We start from the raw sequence: 21,779 nt of genomic DNA on the forward strand, positions 1-21,779 counted from the left end.
AAAGACACTTGGTGAGGATTTTATGTATTTTGATCATCCTCGCTTGTTTGAGATCAGTGTGACCTGCAGTCTACCCTCTTTTAAAGCACTTAAACCAGAGTTTATTTCACAATTACCCCTAATGTGAGAGGCGGGTACCCATTAAGGCCAGGTGGGTGGGTGTCAATCTGTGAGTCTGTGTAAACCTCTACTAATCAGACTAATTGGCTGAAACACTGTCAGGTTTTATTTCTGCATTTGTAAAAGAAAAGTCCCCCTGCAGGATCTCAGTGATACTTTAAAGAGCTGTGAACATTTCACCGCAGAACTCCATTTGTGTTGCTCGATTTGTGTTATAAATTAGAGTTATTATATCATGATCACAGAGGAATAACAGTAAATACATGCTGCAGATCTCTGTGGTGTGGTTACGTGTAAAACAAGTGCTTCATACTGGCAAAAGCACTGGGATTTCTCTCTCATGATCATGTAAAACCACCAAGCCCTGTATGAAACTGTAAAAACTTTCAGTGAGATTTGGTTTGATTCGTGCAGTATCAGTCTATATTCGCTTTTTCATGTGCATTAGTCTGGACTGAGAATTGTGTGAATAAATATACTTCAGCGCTACTATGTTTGCATGACAGATTAATTTTATTCATCCTGTCAAATTTGCTAAACGAACTTGCAGCTTTAGTGAAGTCTTTCTTTTTAAAAGAAATATTCACTTCACAGTATCAACATAAATAAGTCTGAACCTCTATATTTATAACATAGAGTGTATAGGTTTTAAGTGCACACCAGACACATCTGGATATGGAAAGAAATCCAGTTAAATGTAGTAGAATACCTACTAAAGTGTTTCCTTTTGGTTTTAGTTCAGAACATTTCAAGCTGTTTATATTTGAGCTTTTAACTACATGTTTATTACTGGTTATGTCTGGGTTACTGTAGAGTTATGGATTTAATCAGAGGGAGTTGTCTTGCTTTCACTCGGTGGCATACTACATCCCCTTCTTCCTCGGCCTGTAATTTAGAGAGTGGCGGGAACAAAGTGTCCATTAGCTCTGGATGTATAGGACGGGGCAGACACAGCTGTTGGCCCGCAGCATGTAAGCACAACAATAGGCGACTGTGGCCCTCTAAACATAGGACAGGGGGCCTCTTTGAGTGTTTGTTATGGATATAATTCTCCAGGCTATTTTGAGCATCTTTGTGTTGTTCTGTCTAAGATGCACGAGCTTCAGAGCAGATAGTTTCGGTTCACCTAGATTAAAAAAGGCAACAAACTCTAGCCAATCACAGAGTATCAGCAGAATGTAGATAAGCGTGGAAAAGGAAGAGTGAGCGTAGTTAGGAGGGTAAAAATATTACAAATATGTATTGATTACATAAAGAAAAACTTTAACTGAGGTTACAACATACAAAAGTTATGAAAAGAGCTGTGTGTGTAATGGCTGTGGCTCAGGAGGTGGCGCGGGTCATCTCCTAATTGGAATGTCAGTGGTTCGATCCCATCTCTCCTAGATACTAGATACCATCCTTGGGTTGTCCCTGATGCATCCGTCTCTGTGCATTTTAGGTTAAAAAAAAGTTTGTATGATTGTAAGCGAATGAGGCTTATAGTACGAAAGCGCTTTGAGTGCTCTTGTAGTAGGACGGATTATCTACAGAGCGCCTGTAGAACTCTATAAATAAATATTTGCTGGCCTTTAGCAGCATAACACACGGTTGATTCAGGGTCACCTGATCCAGTTCAAACTGTAAGCTTTATCAAAGAGCAAAGTTTAAATGTAGAGAGGTTTTCACGTCTTTGTTCTGCAGCCAAACTGGGAGCTGGTTCCACGGGAGAGGAGACTGATGGCTCATTGTGACATGTTGCATCATTAACATGGTCTAGAGTGCCAGATGTGCATTAATCCTCAGCCAAATATAGCCAACAACAAATGCTCTCACCAGCTGTTTTAGCTCCTTTTATAAATGTTATTTTTAAAAATGTATATGTCTCTAATGAGGGGAGGATTTAAGGCCTAAATGTCATAAACAGCTAGAGTATTCAGAGATTGTCTGTCTTTTTAGGGGGGAAATATATATTTACCCTTAATAATCTATACTGTAGTTCCCTGTGACTGGTGTTGGCTGCTTTTTATGTAATGTATCTATATCTTTATTATTGAGTCGTGTAGTGTCAGTTACCTGACAGACCAGTAATACCTGTGAGAAGTGTCGCGCTCACTGTCAGAGTCACAAGTGGAGAAGCTGACTGTGTTCCAATAAGAGGAGCCTCGGTGGTACCAAGTTCCACGGATAGGAATAAAAGGGAGGGAGCGGCAGAGAGTATCCATGTGGGTCAGCAGGCTAAACATAGCACGAGTGGACAAGATATCAGCGTGAAGGAGAGTGGGAAAAACAGACAGTGTCCATGCACGAGGGCCGTGCACAGCTTCATCTGCAGCTTTAACTAGAACTGTACCTCAGCCATGCATATTTTGCAGTCCCACTGCTACATCAGGTCAGCACTGTGTGTTTTGTTTGTGTCACCCTTTTGGCTCAAACTCTTGTTTCTTCTCTTGTGTATTTGTTTTGGACCGCGCGGCCACATTCGGCACACATTCGGCACACATGTCGAGCCACAAGGAATTCATCTGCTGCTCTTGAACGCCAGTTTAGGTTTTATACTGTGTTTGCTGCGGAGAATGTAGAGTATGTGCATGTGCATTGAGTTTCCGAGAGGCACAGTCTACAGGACTCGCATATTTAGAACTGTGTTGCAATCTGTATCTCGCCGCGGAGCAAGAGCTGGGAATTGAACTCACTTTGGTATGCTCGTACAGCACACGCTGTCCTGCCTCAACCTGCAGAGACTCAGATTCCATCAACCTATATTCAGTTTAAACCCATGAACAAAAAGTCTTCTATGTGCTAAGTGACCAACGTCTTCCTCAACTGTGCAATACAATTATATATAATATATATATATATTATATTATATTATATTATGTCATATTATATATATATATATACATATATATATATATATATATATATATATATATATATATATATATATATATATATATATATATATATATATAAAACATATAGCTTTTTACCTGAATACCCACATCTACTTTTCTGTTTGTTTGTAGCAACAAAACATCATAACAGATAAGATGTTACTTACAGATGCAACATGCCGCTGTGAATCTAAACAGCCGTTAAAGCTTTCAGACTAAACCACTTTTGTAAATACAGTCATTTTATGCCATTATGTTATGTATTATAAAGCTATTTTATTTTTCAGGGCCACTCGTCACAATGTTTGTCTTTTTTTAATGAAAGCTCTTTGAACAAAGAACACCTCTGAGGTTACTGCATAGACTGTATATAAAAGGCAGAGGTAGGCAATGTAATATGACCCATTAGCTTCTGGATTCCCATATTAAAGCCTTGATTTTAGGCATTGCCATCTGGTAATAAGTTCTAAGTTGTGGTACCACAATGTGGATGTGACATCATGAGTACATTTGAAGTTAGGGTGGGTTATAGCCTACTTTATCATGGCTTTAGCGGATGCTAATAGCATGCTTTTTACTGTGGCTAAAAACTTCTCTTGCATATTTGTAGAAACTCACTCTGTTGGTTACGTAATTCTTATTTTGATTTAATAGAAAGTTTGTTTCTCTGCACTTGCGGCTGCTGTTGATCCTCATCTTCTCGCTGTTTTTCAAGTGGTCCACGTTAGCTAGCTAAGGCTAGCTGGCTGCTCTGGTCACAAAGGCCTAGAGACCAGTTAGCAACCACCTGGCAACCACCGGTTGCTAGGGAAAAGTATTTCCTTTTTTCCTGTCACTAGTTAAAATTGGTAAGAAAGAGCTGTTGTTTCTGTGTTTTTGTTATTATTTTGTTATAATTTTCAGTGAATCACTAGTCATTACTCTGCCATTTGTTGCATCATTCATCAGAGCTCACATTGCCGAGCTTGTGTTGTGGCACCTTAGGGTTTGTGCAAACTTTTTGTACAGAAATGCAGAGGTATCGGATAGTGTTTAGTGTAGTATAGAAGTATAGTCCTTGTAGGAGTGACAGAGACCTGATTAATGAGTATCTGATGTCATCCCGTTTGCTGATGTTCCCATCTGCACCAACATGCTGCTGCACTGGAAGACTGAGCTGTCACATAGCTGACAGTCTGATGGGTTGTCGCCTCCAGCAGCTCCATGGAGTGATGTTGGAGCCAGTTGGCAGAGGGAGAGATATTTACCTTTGAGTGGCAGTGAGTGAAAACCCCATCGCATCTTTCTGCTGCTGTGACAGCTTTAATTCTTTTTTTCACATCCTACTGGCACTTTAACTGACATGTTTGCCCACAAAGTGAATGAAAAACAACAGCCATGTTCAAAGGCTCTCAGATTTCTTTAGGTATTACTTTGTAAAATATGCATATTGCAGCAATTTGTTGTTGTATGTAGAAGTGTTGCTTCACAGGTGAGCAGCATGACTCCTAGAAGTGGAGACGGTTGTCAGTGCCAGTAACATTATACCGTGCTTTTGACCACTGAAATCCACCAAAGAAGATACCCAACACTCATGATAAATCAAGCCTTAATTCAACGGGCTGTTCAAGAGCCCATTATAATACACATTTGTATTCTGAAAAGGGCAAAAGGGAACCATAGCTGAGAACAAGACACTGCTATAATTAAAACCAGTTTAAAATATGAAGGGCAGTTTGAGACGGCATTCATGCACAATTACAGCAACTCGCGAGCCTGACAGGTAATTATATTGTTATGTTTCCCAGTTGGAGACAATGTTTGCTGGTGTGAAACATAAAAACATGCTCTCTTACAGGAGAAAAGAAAAGCCTGTGTCTCATTTAGAAGCAGTAACATAAAACATGTTGTTTATCAGACTTATGTTTTTTCGACCAAGAGAGCAGAGAAGAAAAATGTCCAATATAGCCACAGAAACATTAAGCAATGAGTAACATGACTGGAGCTCATTTAGTGTAGAACTTTTTTGTTTTGTCTTTGTGTAAACAAGACTTACTGAGAGTTGCAATCATGGCAGTATAGCGCTTTATCAAAGTCAAAGTCAAATTTATTTATATGGCACATTTAAAACAACAACTGTTGGCCAAGGTGCTGTACAATTAAGATAATCAAAAGAGATAAAAACATAGGGAGACATGATAAAAGTTAAGAAAAACAATCATCAAATTAGAAGATTTGAGTAAAAAATAAGATCAATAAAAGTAATGCAAACTCATTCTGATTTAAAAGCCAGGGAGTAAAAGTGGGTTTTCAGACGGGTTTTGAAAGTGTCCAGTGTTAGGGAGGTCCTAATGTGAAGGGGCAATTTGTTCCACAATTTAGGAGCAGTTGCAGCAAGTCCCGATCTCCTCTGTACTTTAATCTGGACCTCGGGACAGCCAGGAGCAATTAATCTGCAGACCTCAGTGATTTTGCAGGAGTGTACCAATTTAAAAGATCAGAAAGGTATGAGGGTGCTAACCCATGCAACGCCTTAAAAACAAATAATAAAATCTTAAAATTAATTTGAAAACTAACTGGCAGCCAGTGTAATGATGCCAGTATGGGAGATATGTGCTTACTTGCGTGTGCCACTTAGTAACCGTGCTGCAGTGTTTTGGACCAGCTGCAGACGGCTAACTGATGACAGGCTAACACCAGAGTAAAGACTATTACAATAGTCGAGGCCAGATGAAATGAAGGCATGGATAGCTCTCTCAAAGTCTCTAAAAAAGAGAAATGGCTTCACTTTAGCAAGTAGCCGAAGATGAAAGAAACTTGATTACAGCATTGATCTGTTTATCAAACGTTAGATTAGAGTCAAAAATCACTCCTAGGTTCCTCGCAAAGGGTTTTTTTAATACATTTCTAAGGGGCCAAAGTCGCAGTGGTCACAGGGACCAAACACAATCACCTCTGTTTTCTGTTCATTTAGGTTAAGAGAGTTTATCGCTTCATAAAGCAAGAAGGCTCCAGAAGCCACGCTCTCATGTTAAAACGCTAACTTCCTCCATACAGTTCATGGAATCTGGATGGTGGTTGAATATTTTTGCAAGTCATTTGTTCAAATTATATCAAGCTTAGAGCTATTCTTTATTAAATGCATCAGCTAGATTTTAAAGCTCATCAAACCACTGAACTGTCAGTGTTGATGCTGTTTTTATTTTTTTCATGCAACAGTTCACAAATATCGTTGCTATTCGTGAGTTTTCAGATTTACTGTTTTACAAAAAGGCTCACAAAAATAGAAAAGCGTGTTATGATTTTTTTGATTAAGATGCCACTTATTTACTTGCGTTCTTGAAAGTGTGCTGGGTATAAAAACGTGAATTCACGTTTGGCAGATTTCTAAGATACTTTTTTTTATGACATGCTCTAATAAATTTGTTAAAATCGTTTAGATATGAGAGTGTGTAAAATGCACCCCTACAGTCTATGGGTGGACTTTGCTTACTGAGCTGCTAGTATTAGGTAAGTTTGAGCTTACACTCTTGTCCAATTATGGCTTTAGAGACCAAGATGACAACAGCAATAAGCTAAAGTTGAGACTTCCGAATTCAAGCTTGCAAACAATGGCTGACTTCACAGTGGCTAACGCTCCTTTATTCATGTACAGTCTGGAGGAGACTAACCTACCTTTTATTTATTTGTTGTTGAGGGCTAACAGGGCAACAGTTTGCATGAACTTTACTTAATAAAGGGATGATGTGTCAACTTGAGTTAGGAAGTTCAGTGAAAGTCCCATTTTAAGTTTACTATTCAAATCCACTCATATGCTTAAGTTAAGAGTATTTAAATTATTAAATTATCCATCTCTCTAGATGCCTGTCTTTGGATGTCTTATTGCAGTAGCTAATCAGGGACGGCTTGCCGTGACCGCCATTTGAACCCCGGGTATGTCATTAGAAAGGCAGCGACACTCTCTCATTAAAAACTCCTTTCATAAGATAAAATGTAGCAGCAGAGGAAGGATCCTTTCACCCATTAATAAAGAGTACACTCTTATACATCTCTGTCACAGAGCAAATTTAACTCAGAGGCCTGTGTGTTGTGACCTAGAGTCCAGCAGAGTTGGAGCTCAGTTTATTTATGGTTGTAATGGAGTCCTGCTCCCTCTCCTGGAGCTGGCGTTAAAGGGTCCTGGTGTGGGAGGAGAGCCGGAGGCTGTTAGAGAGCAAAGAGCTGGACTCTTGGGATTCTAAACACATCCCAGACTTGCAGGGAGCACTCGCTGACTCCGGCTCATACTGTACTCGCTTTTCATAACCCCCCTTACCTCACCTCTCTCTGCTTTCATAACTCCTCTGCAAGCAGCCAGCTCCCATCTGCGCTTTACATGCCTTCCATATGTGTCAGCGTGGCTTCAGGTGTGTGTGCACATCCTTGCTGTGAATTTGTGTTGCTTTTGGCTGCATGGTTGACACCTACACTCTTTGCAGTCTTTGTCTTTCGGCTGCTATTGTGGGGTTTCCCCATGAGCGCTCTCGTAATTGGAGTGGTTTTGGGGACCTTACTAGTATTCCCCACAAAGTCTTTTTCCTGCTACTTGGATTCAGTTTGGGAGCACTTTCAGCTTTTACTGCCAAAATGCATCAATTTGCTGCAAGTAAAGCTGCCTTTTCCTTTGACATAAACTTTATGATTTAACTTTTGGTCTAGAGAGCTCAGTTACAACTGAAAATTAAAATTTATGGTGGCAAATCATGCTCCTATATCTCTACGTGATTTGAGTACCAGATGCTTGGCTGGTAAATGGATATAGGGAGAAGGTTTACACAAATAGAGAAGCCAGTTTACTTTCCGTACATGGTTTTGCATGAAATGTACAGATTACATTATCTCTTAGTCACTCGATCTGTTGTTTATAGATCTGTCCTGGAGCCCATTTATACCTGATATTAACGTGGAGACTTTACTTGGATTACTTGGAAAATGATATTTCCATCTGGTATTGATTCTCATTAGCTTCATTTTGAAGCTGACGAATCTCTATAAACAGAAGTGCTGACCATGTGTTTGCCAAAATGCAAGCTCAAAGCTACCATCTATCATCTAAAGACATATAACAGAACTTATCTGTATTTATAATCAGTGACCACTGGATGGAACATAATATATCTACTGGATTCCCCTCACGATGTGGCCACATTGCTGATTGGTTTTGTTGGCTTACAAACGTGGCATAAAGGGAAATGGTGCTATTGTATCAGGTCTACTTATTTTCCATTCGTGGAGAAAGCATTTGTCTGCAGTTCTTTGATGTGCAATTTGAAAAATCACAATTGAGGGCACATAATCTGTCTGGCTGAACAACCAGACTGTATATACTGTTTTCACACCTGCCTGCAATGTGATGTCAGTGTGAGCCAAACACCCTCCAGATGTGATTTGTCTGATTCAGCTCAGACTGTGATGTGTTTGGCATACCTGACTATATATTTTCTTTATGACCTACATACATACAGCTTTACAGAAATAAGTGTCGTGTATTTACAGGCGCTGATTGTTCCTCTTTGCTTGTCTCTCTTTGTCCCTTTGTTATTTCTCAGGTGGCTCAATGGCCCAAAAAGGAAGAGGAAGAACAGCCAATGTTCGGTGAAGAGCATGACTGGTGAGTGTCTGATGGAGTGGCACCTAAGAAAAAAGCACTTCTCTTACCTGAAATATGCCTGACGTCTTCAGATGTACCCCTTTACTTTAGAGAACAAACAGTCTCCGAATATAGGTAACCATTCATTTTGAAAATTGCTTTTCCAGCACTTTGGTTTGGAGGTGTTTGATATATTTTTGGATTCTCTGAATCTTTTTTGCTTTATAAAAAAGGACTCTCAGTCTCGCCACAGTGTACACAAGCACTAAGTGAGTGACTGCAAAGAAGTTAAGCACAAGATTGATTGCTGCCGAGTGTACATTACACTTTCGATTTGTCAAGAGCAAAGAGAAGAAGTAAAACATCTTGGCACCTGTCATCAATAAACGAAAGCCTTCTGCTTTGTCTGCTTTCATGTTGGATGCAGTTCATTGTCAGAGTGACAGCTCCAAATCCCCTGAGCTGGAAGAAGCGAGTGAGGAAGGGAGGTGAGAGATTGGGAGCGATAGAGTGGGAGGAACACCAACATAAAAATCCAAGTCTACAGGATAGCTGATTTAATAAAATATATCTCCCAAGGCTGAGTCCAAATGTTTCCCCTCCCAGCAGGCTTCCTCCCTGCATGACTGCTTGTGCCATGCTTTACCTGCCATGGTTCATTTGAACTGGGAAAGTATGACAATATGTCTGTCTTAGGGGCATGGTTGTCTGAGATTCAATTATATACTCTGTCAGAATTTTCCTCTCAGAGTGGACCAACCCTCAGCAAGTCAATGGATACCTTAACAACCATAATATCATTGTGTTGTGTCCATACAGTGCGTTAATAGGCGACTTTTTACAACCATGTGGGCTAACATAAATATAGACAATTATGATATGTTAATAATGAAGGCAATAATCAAAGCCTAGGTAACCAAATCTTTTTGATAGATAGTAGATTTACAGTAGAGCTACTTTACAAGAGTAGCTTTGCATGAATTGCTAATGAGCCATTCATGTCCTTATTATCCATATGGCACATTTGGTGTAATTTCAGCTTGTCGTGCCCCTTCCAGTTCTCCAGGCTGGACACAGAAGTGTACAATCAAGTCAGTTATATGTGCAGGAGCTCAGAACTTCTCAGATTACACCAAGGAAAAGCTGAAACAGCTTGAAAAAGTTTCTTTGTTTTTAATCAATTGGTAGAAGATTGCAAGAAGTCCGGAGCACCCAAAACGCCAGGATAAGTGCTTACAGGGCTGTGATGATGTTACAAACTGTTGCATCCTTTAAACCAAAAACTTGTACGAGCTTTTACTGCAGACTGAAGACTGAGGTTTTGGATTACTGGCATTACTAGTAATATGTGCGTCAAACATTTTAGGTTTTCGATTTTGGATGCAGGGCAGCACGGTGGCACTGATGTTAGCACTGTTGCCTGAGTTCAATTCCACCATCAGGCCGGGGTCTTTCTGTGTGGAGTTTGCATGTTCTCCCTGTGTTTGCATGGTTTCTCCCCGGGTGATCCGGCTTCCTCCCACAGTCCAAAGACATGCAGTTAGTGGGGATAGGTTAATTGGAAACACTAAATTGCCCATAGGTGTGAATAGGGGAGTGAATGTGAGTGCGATTGTTTGTCTCTGTCTGTGTGTTAGCCCTGCGACAGACTGGCAACCTATCCAGGGTGTACCCTGCCTCTCACCCTAAGACAGCTGGGATTGGCTCCAGCGCCCCCCGCGACCCTGACAAGGATAAGCAGGAGCGAATGCAAGGATTTTGGATGCACTGCTTCTCTTTTTTCCTTTGCACATTACTCTATTTTCAGTTCTCTCAAAGTGCACAAGCCTTCTGCCACCTCAGTTTCTTGTCGCTCCCTTTGTCTGCATTTTCACATCTTCTGTAAAGGAACCAGAAACTGGCTTTTGCCCCTGCAGGATTATGTTCCCAGGCAAAAATAAACCCTTCTCTGACAGAGCAACCCTGTGCCCACCGCTATTTTAGTTTCATTTTAACTTAATTAATTTATTAAAAGTTCAGGGACGTCCACCGCTTAAAAGAAGGCTATTTAAAACAAAAAGCACCAGACAAAAGCGCATTGACCAAAACGATTTTTGCCACGTTTGCCATAATTGGTAGTTTGATCAATTCTTCTCGGGCCCTTTCAGCGGTACATAAACACAGCATTTAATCCATTTACAGCAATAGATTTTAAGTGGCAGTCAGGGAAGGGACAATAAACACAGCAGCACTTAGCTTTGCGTAATAGCTGTTGATTCAACTCCAGCTATCGGTGTAGTATTGTCCTCCGGTGTCATCAGTGTTTACAGTTTCAAATGTCACCTCGCTCGGATGTTGTCATGTAAGGACCTCTAAGAAACAATCCCGAGACTCCTTCAGGGATTCAAACGCCCCTCCCCACCCGATTTCACTCACACACACAGACACACTCTCACATGCACACACACTTTGATAAAACAAAAACGGCAAGTGTTATGGTGGGAAACTTGCGGAGACAAAATATTTATCTTGACTCAGCCACACTTGAAAAATCTCCTTCCTTTTCCTGCGTTTTGCTGGTGGCCCGTCTGGGAGGGGCCGGCAGCCAGAGCCAGAGAGCTGCAGCGGTATTGATTTTGGGCTTGGCTTCCAAACACAGCCACAGCAGCGGCTCGGGGATCCGCCTGCTGCTGCCTGCCCTGCCAACACAGTGGGGCTCACATTTTATCTTATGTGATGGTTCTCTGGTTCTTCTGACTCCTTTTTAAACCTCTTTCCCCTCCTGCATTCTCCCATCTGACCTTTTGTCATTTCTCTGGCTCACCTCCCTTTTACTACTTTTCTTTCTTTTCCTCTTTTTACATAAGTTCTTCTTATCATTTTTTTTTTAATTTGACAGAAAGAAGCCGAGTGCTCCTCAGTTTGGAAAACTGTCACTTTTGTGCCTTTGGCAAGTGCTCTTCTCTCTCTTTTGTCTTTTTTCTCTTCTTCCCACCATCCGCTTCTTGCCTTCCCCCTCCTCCTCTAAAAATCTGTAACCGAGCCAAAAAGGCAGAGCCCAACTGACACTGCCAGTCACTGCTCTCACCACGCCTTGGTGCACGCACACAGACACACAAAAGCGTATATCACTGGATCCATTTTTAACCGCTAAAAATAAAGAAAAGCGGGCTTTCAAAGATACCCCTCATTAGATTTTCTGTATCAATTTTTTTTAATAGAAGTATAATCAATAGAAAAAGTAAAACTACATCAAATCAATACTTATTGTGTACTTTGCCTTTAACATCACCAGTTTTTCAGCTTTTTTTCTTTGAATCACCGAGAGCTTGCCACAGTTCTTCTGTGGATTTAGGCCGTCTCTGTCGTTTCCGTCTCCTAATGTAATCTGAAACTCTGTGGGGACCGAACCATCTGTTGCGCGACCCTTTAGTCTTCTTTCTTTATGATTGGGGTCTTTGTTGTGCTGCAGAATGAATTTGGGACCAATCAGACGCTTCCTTGGTGATACTGTGTGATAGATCACAATCTCAACACCCCGATCCTTACACACAGTACGTGTATGCAAAGTGCAGAGATTTGTCGGTAGCCCTGTTTGTGTGGGGCTGCACTTAAAACACCCACACTGAATTTATTTGCGACTTGCAGTGCATCATCTCCGCCCCTCCCAACTTCATAGCTACTGTAAATATCACATGAAATGTCTGCAAATCTGCTATTTCCTGTGTCTCCTTGCTTGCTCTTTTGGTCTCGCAGTATGGAAAAAAGAACAAACTGTGCCTTTTCTGAGTTTAAAGCAGAGGAACGACTGTGAAATAGGACAGAGAGAGAACAATCCAAATACTGTCAATTTAGATCAGCTGGCGCTGTAGTATCTGCTGTAAGAACCTCAGCTCGGTTAGGATCAAACCAAACAGTAAAGATCTTGTGTGTTTAATTGCGTGACCACAGTAATTTGAGTAGCTTTGTGTCAGTACACAACTTAAAGGGATGACTAAAGTAGGAAAATATGCATAATACTTTTTTCTTGTTTTAGTTTAAAACAAGGTTTGCAGACTTTCCAAAGTAATTCATGTAATACAGCTTCCTCCCAGTCTAACCCTATTAGTTACTTGGAAACCTTGTTGAATATCCTGTCTGCTAATTAAAAACTAATTACAAATGGGGGTTCACTTCTTACATGCTCTTCTCAGAGCATCATCATATGCCAGTGTAAAAAGAAATATTTCAACTCCGGCCACATTTACTGTAGCACCAGAGGATAAGTGGGGTTGATTGTGAGCTCTGCTGCCTCTGTAACCACACAGCAGTGTCACAGTGCACTGATGCGCTCGTCTGCATGGCTGTAGAAAGGTTAAACCATTACAGTTTACTAAGAGGGGAGCTTTAAAGAGACGAGAGCTAAAACCGTTTGGCTTCAAAGGTCACCGTAACATAAGTAACTTTGTTTTTTTTATTATGTGAATCATGCAAAACTAGTCTAGTAAAGTCTAAAACTAAAAATATGATGCTGGAAAGTGAACTCACATTTAGAGCAGGGCGATATGACCAAAAATATTTATCACGATATACATTTGAAAATTTGCGATAACGATATAACTGACGATATAATTGACACTAGACAAAATACTTTACAACTCCACAACTTAGTGCAAAAAACCCCATCAATGTATTTTCACTTAAACAGGCAGCTGTTTTTTATGTGCATTAAAGTTATATAAAAATGTAACAGTGCAAATTCCTTGCTGACAGTTTAACCAAAAGGTATTTCCAGTGGAAATTGGCCGACATATCCTCAGCATAACCATGTGTAATATCCACAAAACTTAAAAAGAGGTTATACACACACAATACGGTAATATTATGTTGAAGCACAGTACGTATCACTCCGCGAGGCGCCTGCCTACGATAGCCGTAATGCTCCGACAATCCATCAAGCGGTGCGGGTTCGTAGTTTAGCAAAGTCGTACTAAAACATTTGACAGATTTTCGAGCGCCGTATTTTCCAAACAACACGGTAATAACGACGGCCCGCTAGCATGCACTACCAAAAATAGTGCTTTGTTGTGTATCTGACGGACGAAAGCTAAACCAGTTCCACACCACTGAAGTTGCAGCATTTTTACAAAACAATTCTGGTTCATCCGTTTCATTTAACGATACTTTCGCTCTTCTCATTCTGCGTCGCCGCCATGTGCGTATGTAAACATAGGCACTGCGCATGTGCGTTTTACCCATATTCTATCGTGATATTTCATTTTCCTATCGTTGCCCAAAATTACACCGGTATTACCGTGAACGGTATGATATAGCCCAGCCCTACTCACATTGTCCACCTTAAAGGTGCCACAGGCTGCGTAGCGGTACTGTTCACCACAGAAACTGTGTGGGTATAGTCTAGTGGCCCGATTTGAATTATTAGCACTTGCCCCTATTAGAAAGGTACTGACTGTGTTACCCTGCAGGTTAAATGATGTGAAGAAACACCCCCTTCATAGAAACTGTTTTTTCTATCAGGATTTCTTATTCAGGCATCACATTTTATTCAGAGGTTTGAATTCAAAGTGATGTACAGTAGCACTAAAAGGTAAGGACGATGATGATGAAGTACTTCTGCCCTGGTAGGATGTAATTGTTGTATAGATGCTCGCCGAAAGCATCAGTGAGAAACACATGATCTGTCTTTTCATTGGTTCTTTCTCTTTCAGGGTACATTCCCAGCTACCTCGAAAAGGATGAGCCATGTGTGGTGTGTGGCGACAAGGCCACAGGTTACCACTACCGCTGCATTACCTGCGAGGGCTGCAAGGTACACGCACACACACAAACCCAGAGAAGCACACAGCAGGTTCATAACCCGCATAATGGCTGCAGGAAAACTTAATTTAATGCCTTCGAGGTCAAGTCCCAAGACACACACGCGTACATATGTGACTCACAGCCGTGGACACACACACTCTTTATAGTGAACAGCCATGCACCAAGGTCATACACATATTGCTGTCACTTCATCTCTGAGCCGTGTGTCATTTGTCTTCCTCGCTGTCAGTGTGCTGTGTGATCAGACTGCTTTGCTTCCTTTTGCTCATGTGTTTGTTGATCATTTTATATTTAGGCGTCACTGAAGGGATTGGGATTGAGCGTTACTGGCAATGATGTATTTGATGTCTCAGTTATTGGGCAGCAATGGGGGGGGGGGGGGGGGGGGGGGGGGGCTTTTTTTCCTTTTGTTTTTTTCAAATAAATCTGATTTATGGTAAATATTTCATGCTCACTTCCATTCAGTATGTAGAAGTATCTACGCCTGTCAAAAGAAAGCTTTAGATCTAATAATACAAGCATAATATTAAATCTCCTTTCACATTTCCATCTACAGTTTGTTTGTCTTGTGTGTAGACCGTTGGGCCGTTGCGTAGCTTTCACAGAAATTGCCTCAGATTTAGTAGCAAGTGGGGCTGACAATACGTTTAATCAAATTTTGCATTAAACACATAAATTTCACAGTAAAGACGTAGCAGCGATAATTAAAATGTCTCCCTTCCCGCCAGCAGCAGCTGCGGCTGGAAGCAAAATGTTTTCAGGGCTTTTACTGTGCTCGTATTTCTCTGTCTGTGTCACTGACTGTCTCTCTCACATCCACGTCTGCCTGCTCTGTCTACCTCCAGGGTTTTTTTCGTAGGACCATTCAAAAGAACCTCCACCCGAGCTACTCCTGTAAGTACGATGGTTGCTGCATCATTGACAAGATCACCCGCAACCAGTGCCAGCTGTGCCGCTTCAAGAAGTGCATTGCTGTGGGCATGGCCATGGACTGTGAGTGCACGCACAAAAATATAAGACAAAAATGAATTGATGTCACTTGTTTATTTTTTAATAAAGATTCAAGAGGTAGTAAGACTAAACAGCACAGGGACCTAATATTTAACAGCTGGAGCTGCAACTTTATATATATGCAAACAAATTTCAGGCGATATACAAACAGTGTGCCTGCCTTTTTTTTCTCATTTCTTCCTCCTCCTTTTCCCACCTCCTTTTCCCTCCAGTGGTACTGGATGACTCAAAGCGGGTGGCTAAACGGCGCCTGATTGAGGAGAACAGGGAGCGGCGTAAGAAGGAGGAGATGGTAAAATCCCTCCAGACCCGTCCGGAGCCCACGGGGGCCGAGTGGGAGCTGATCCGCTTGGTGACGGAGGCCCATCGTCACACCAATGCTCAGGGCGCACAGTGGAAGCAGAAGCGCAAATTCCTGGTGAGAAGCTACAGCACAGTGATACACAGCCAACTGTGATTGTGTTCACTTTCTATAGTTACCATTATTCTTTTACTAGAGAAAACTTATAGAGGAGATAACCACAGTATTTGCATATGATTAAAGCATTTTCTTTTCTACATTGCTGCCACACTGTTTTTCCAGCATATTTAAGTGATAGCTTAGGGTTACCTCAGCTGGGATTTTTCATTGCTGTCATTTCTTTAGAGCAATTTAAGGCGACTTCTTACATTACAAGATTATCTACTGAAAAAAGTAGCTTGTTAGGTTTCACCATTACCTTAGAAAAAAGCTTCTTCTCCGACAACATAAACAGGAACAAGCTCATTAATTTTACTCAGAATGACAGCCTTAGCCAAACTAAAACCTAGCCATTGCTGTTTTGAAGCTGGCTTAATTGCCCTCCTCAGTGGGCTTCACAAACAGTGTTGGGGGACTGTGATTAGCTTGCAGCGACTGAGGTGGAGCTCCGTGTAGATCACAGACACTTATTGATGTTGTTTGTGTCAGTTTCACTTGTAAGTTCAAGGTGATTACGGCGTGATGTAAAGGTTGTCCTCTCTGAAATCCAGCGAGCTGAGCTACAGATATACGCAGTGGCAAAAGTACAATTCATTGTCTTTCACTATAAAGGAGCCATAGTAGCTGCCCACATACAGAAACTGTGGGGCAAGGAACAAAGGATTACAGCAGCCTTTTAACAGCATAAAATTGCTCCTTTAAAAAGTTTTCTTTGTTTTTTGTTTTGTTTGGTTTTTTTGCATTACTTGATTTGCAAAATTTATCTGAGAACTCTTAACATCAGGAATACCGGTGAGAGACATCAGAAGCAGGTTATCAGTGGGTCTTTTATTTTGAAAATTCTCTTTCTTTTGAAGGCAAACAATCTGCACTTCTGATTTGTGTCAAATTTTCGCACTTTCATAACCACTTAGCGAGTAGTTGGCGAGTTCTTATAGACAAGGCATTGTCTTTCATGTAAACTATGAGTGACTGTGGCAGTCTGCTAGCAACCAGAGCAGTCACAAGGAGGCTCAAAGTGCAGCACTATACACACCTTTGCAACAAATTTCACCTAGCAGCAGCAAACAATTCTCATCAGTGTTCCATTTATGGAATACTCGGAGGTTGCCGGGGTCTCACCAACCAGTCTCTAGACCTGTTCACTGGGGTTTTAGCTGTCAGTCTCACAGCAACTGCCAGCAAAGTCCAGCAACCACTTACACTCATAGTTACTGGATGTTACTAGTCGTCACTGGGTGAAATCAGAAAGCACTACGCCAAAAACCTTTTTGCGATTGTTTTGGTCTCAAAGTAATGGATGATTTCAAAGATACCCAAGCTTTTATAGGAGCCATCACACCCATATTTATTAACTTCTATATTTATTAACCTGCCTGCATACACAGAACCAGAGAAGCTCTCTGTGCATGTGTGAATATGTGTGTTTGACAGTGGCAGAGATAATTACATTTACCCCAAAAGATCTGAGGCTTATATGAACTTTTAATTTATATTCATATTTTGGGAGTAAAAAATACCCATTGCAGAAATAAAAAGAGAACCACTCCTGACAGAAGCATTCCCACCTGAGTAATGTTATAATATTTCTTTCAAGTCATCTCCTTCTTTCACCGGTGGGGGTTGTTGCAGGGAACACATCAATAATAACTGCACTTAGAGTACTCTAACAAGTTCCTTTGGATGAATTCAGTTCAATTCAGCTTTGTGTATAAAAATCACAACAACAGTGACCTCAAGTCGCTTTAGATAATAAGGTGAAGACACTACAGTAATACAGTGAAACTGAAATATTCAGTCTACCGCTATGAGCAAGCACTTGGCAACATTAGGGAGGAAAAACTCCTTTTTAACAGGAAGAAACCTCTGACAGAGCCAGGCTCAGGGAGGGGCAGGGTGAGGGGAGAAGAATAGAAAGGCCACTGTGGAAGAGAGCCATTACAGCCGACACAAGTTTAAGTCACATTAAGGTCATTTTAAATCTGTTTAAAGCACTAAATATAGGTTGTTTTTGCATGAAAATACCCAATAAACACAACCACCACAATCTATTTCACACAATAAAATTCTGTAGCTCTGTTTTAGTGTTTTCAAACAAACATGCAGTCACTCACATGTCTTTATCGCTGTGTATTCCCCGGTCTTTTTCTATTTTTCTCACCTCGTCTGTGCCTTTATTCCTCAGTTCACTCCAGAGTTGTGAGTTTTATTCATTCAAATCTTCTGGGTTCTTAACACAGACATAATTCTCCTCATAGTTTTCATTTGCACCTCGACTTTTCGTTTCCACTTAAATCTCACGCTCGTCTTCATTTCTTTGTTTTCTCTCTCACTGTCCCTCGGCGTCTCCCCTCGCTTTCCTTTCTGTTTTGCCCATCTGCTTTCCGTAAGATCCTTTCTTATCTCAGCCAAGGCAAATCCTCAGTCATTAGCGCTCATCTGCAAGTTGGCAGGCATTGTGTGTGTGTATGTGTGTGGCTCTCTCACACACTGCTCTCCTGCATGTGTTAGTGCTCAGATTCATCCTGGACAGCCCCGTCTGGGTGTCCCCGTCTGTATCAAGCTCCCCTGTCACGCATAAACACAGACTCTGACCTTATGTTTTGGCTCAGGCTTATCGGAGATACTTACACAGTTTTAAGTGCCTGTCAACAGCTTCGCAGCAGAATGAGATGATATGTCACGTCCAAATCAAGGTGCTGTATTTAAAAAATTCTATCCCACTGAGGTGGAGAGGGTTTCAAAGCATTTGTGGTCTGCATATTGCAGAAGGCAGTGGATGGATGTGATGAGAAGATGGGGCCTTATGGGACTCACATAGCTGCATAGCTTTGTCCTGTCGCCACTTCCTCATGACTCATGACTTGGTTGAAGGCTACAGTGAGCAGGTGGAAGGTCAGAGTTGGTGTTAAAATTAGGGTTAAACATATTTAAAATTAAAGCGCTTTATGTTACGGACAGGTCTTGCACCAAGCAGAATTTAAAGCTCAGCACAGTAACCCTGAGCTTGGTTCCTCTAAAGGATAAACTGTTCCATTTCACACAGCATTCACACACTAACGGGGAGCTGGAGTCACTTAACCCTGAATATCTCAATTTAAATGCTAAGCCAACCAGGATGAGCCCATTCTGCCCTATGGGGACTACTACTTTAAAACAGCAGCAATGACACTGCTTCTCACACACTGTACTTCAGCATGCAAATGATGCCTGATGCACTCAGGGATGACCCTCCTCACTTAGACTGCAGTGTTTTCCTGAGAGAAGAGAAGAAATTCAGTATGTTGGAACGCTAGTTTCATTGTTACGCTGCATATATCAGGTACAGATCAGATACAGGCACAGAACAAATAAAGAATATGGGGGGGGATACATGAGTACCTCGCATATATGTGTGGAAACCAGCTGCAACCCACACGAACAAATTGAAAATATGTAAATAGTTCAATTTCCTCTGGTGGCCGATTGAGGCTGACTACTGTAGCGATCAGTAGTGGTAGACTCTTAAGTGAAAATGGCAAATTCTAAAGCAGAAATAACTGCCTGATACTAAAAATGGTTTTGTTCTGTATAGCTGACTTAAACCTTTATAAGCACAGGGGAAAGTTAAACTGTCGTGTGGATGCCAATACACATTTTAAGCATGAACTCACCACACTCATCTGTATGGTGTTAAAAGTCCCTTTGTTCAAATATAGGAACTTTAAGACCATGGCAGGCAATAATCTCAACACAATGCAGCCTAAAGTGGAAATTTTAATTCTAATGCATCTCATGCATGAATCACTTTATAGGAGACTTTTTTACTTTTTTAATTAAAAAAAAAGTAACAAAGTGCTTGAGAGAGGTGGTCCTTAGGTGTAATTCACACAGGCCTAGACACTGGATAGCAACCTGCTGGCAACCTTCAGTCTCCAGGCAAAAACATGTATTCTCCAACTGCTTCGCAAGAGGTTGCCGGCAGTTGGTAGGTGAAGTTGGTCTCAAAGAAGTGTATGGTGCTACCCCGAAAACCTTATTACGATCAATTTGGTCGCTAGCAGACTGCCACAGTGGCTTGTAGCTTGCGTAAAAGATGGCGACTTGTCTACAAGCACTTGCTAACTCTTTGGTAGGGGTAGTGAAACTGTTAATAGTGTGAAGCGCAGAGAGCATTCACCTTCAGATTAAATGTGTTTGTTTCAGCAGTAAGGCACGACTTCTGGTCTGCTTCCTCTAGCACTTGTTGGGTATTTAACATACTTTCTATGTAAATTACAGGTGACCACTGGTTCTAGCAACCAGAGAAATTCAAAGTATATTTTTGGTGCCTTAGCCTAAGTGCAACAAATTTCAGCCAGTGACAGCAGCAGCCTACAGAATCCAACCAGTTGAGGAAAACACATTTTTCCCTACTGACCAGGGGTTCCCATTGGGCTGCTGACTGCTCTCTAGGTCTGTGTGGCTGAGGCTTTACAGACTATAAAGGATAATAAGAAAACATCTGCTATCATTACACTTAATCTAATTTTTAGACCAAGAAGTGAAACATGAGTCACTCTGTTTCCATTTTTAGTTTTGTGTGCTTTGTTTGTTTGTCCCGTGGCATCACCCACAGCACATTGTGGCAGTGTTGACTGCTTGTGAATGAAACCATTTCAGAGATAATGCGGGGCGTGATGTTTCAGATTTTTCATCGTTGCTAAGACCAACTAACATATCTAGCCCATTGAATCATTTGGCCTTATGGAGGGGAACACACTGCTCTGACTTGTAACACAGTGTTCTCTCTCACACGCTTTGGTCTGGCATCTGGAAACGGCGTTGATGAGAGAAGATTCAGTTCAGCTGTGTGCGGCAGCTGTGCCTGTGTGGGTCTCTACATCGGTCCAAAGGTCATAGCATTCCTAATTGTCTGATAGCATTTCTATTAAAAGTAATAGCAAATCTTTTTCATTCACAGTGCAACGCAGTCTGCAGAAAATGCATGAGAAGTTTTGTTTGTGCACACCTACATATTAATGTATCCATAAAACGAGCTGCAGACTAGGTGTAACGTCTCGTCGACGTCAACAACCCCGTCTCAAAGAAAGGAATGTCAGCACACTGGTGGTCTGCAGCTTTCCAATGCAGTAGGATAAGATTGATTCCATGTGTATTCAAAAGGCTTTTTCCTCAATATTCAGATAGTTCTCAAAGATAGAACTACAATATATGTGATCATACAAATTTGTGAAGCATGAATGCAAAATTATTCACTCATATTTACTAACAGGCGGGATGGCGAGCTATCCTACTTCCTTCTACTTCCCAGCTACTAAAGGTCAATGTACACTGCTTGCTCCAAGTTTTCTATTCAGTTTGTTAGGCGGGAGAAGTGAAGTATAAATCGTCACGGCGGCACTTCATCTCACACAAACCTCCTTTTTTTCCCTTATTGGTCCTGAACTTCTGACCTTTAAGCTGTTGCTCTCAAAAACATTAAAAGGCCTTGAAAAGCTCTCCCCAGCTACTTAGTTGTGCTACAACCAGGCAATGAGAAACAGAGACATATGTGATTCATGCATGGTGGCCATATGGTTTTGGTTGAACAGAGATATCCAGAGTTAAAAACAGCAGTTTTTTAACCTGTACTCATGAGGTGCTCTTACGATCATGCCATGCAGTTCATTTTACTCTACTGTGTATTTAAAGCACTGATATGCAAATGATATGTGACATTGTATATGTAAACATTTTTGCACCTTGCAAAGTCGCTTCTGAGTGATTGGCACTGATAACAATTCAGCATGTTGTGGCAATTTCACTATCAATGTTCCATCACATTTCTGTGATTGGTGATAATTTATTCATTAGTAATGCATTTTAACCACACACATGTTCACTGTTTCACAACAGTGAACCCAATTTATCTTCTCCAGCTCTG

The 21,779-nt window shown here is 41.2% G+C and overlaps 1 protein-coding gene across 1 annotated transcript in view; it reads left to right on the forward strand.

Annotated features, from left to right (window-relative positions):
- The window catches only part of LOC134633673 (thyroid hormone receptor alpha-B), a 156,484-nt gene that overhangs the window by 121,463 nt on the left and 13,242 nt on the right, over nucleotides 1-21,779 (forward strand). The window contains exons 5-8 of the mRNA XM_063482611.1: nucleotides 8,564-8,625; nucleotides 14,292-14,392; nucleotides 15,249-15,396; nucleotides 15,627-15,832. Of these exons, the coding sequence (XP_063338681.1) occupies nucleotides 8,564-8,625; nucleotides 14,292-14,392; nucleotides 15,249-15,396; nucleotides 15,627-15,832 (517 nt within the window). The remainder of the gene's footprint in view (nucleotides 1-8,563; nucleotides 8,626-14,291; nucleotides 14,393-15,248; nucleotides 15,397-15,626; nucleotides 15,833-21,779) is intronic.

The sequence above is a fragment of the Pelmatolapia mariae genome, linkage group LG8, assembly GCF_036321145.2.
Source record: "Pelmatolapia mariae isolate MD_Pm_ZW linkage group LG8, Pm_UMD_F_2, whole genome shotgun sequence".
NCBI lineage: Eukaryota > Metazoa > Chordata > Actinopteri > Cichliformes > Cichlidae > Pelmatolapia > Pelmatolapia mariae.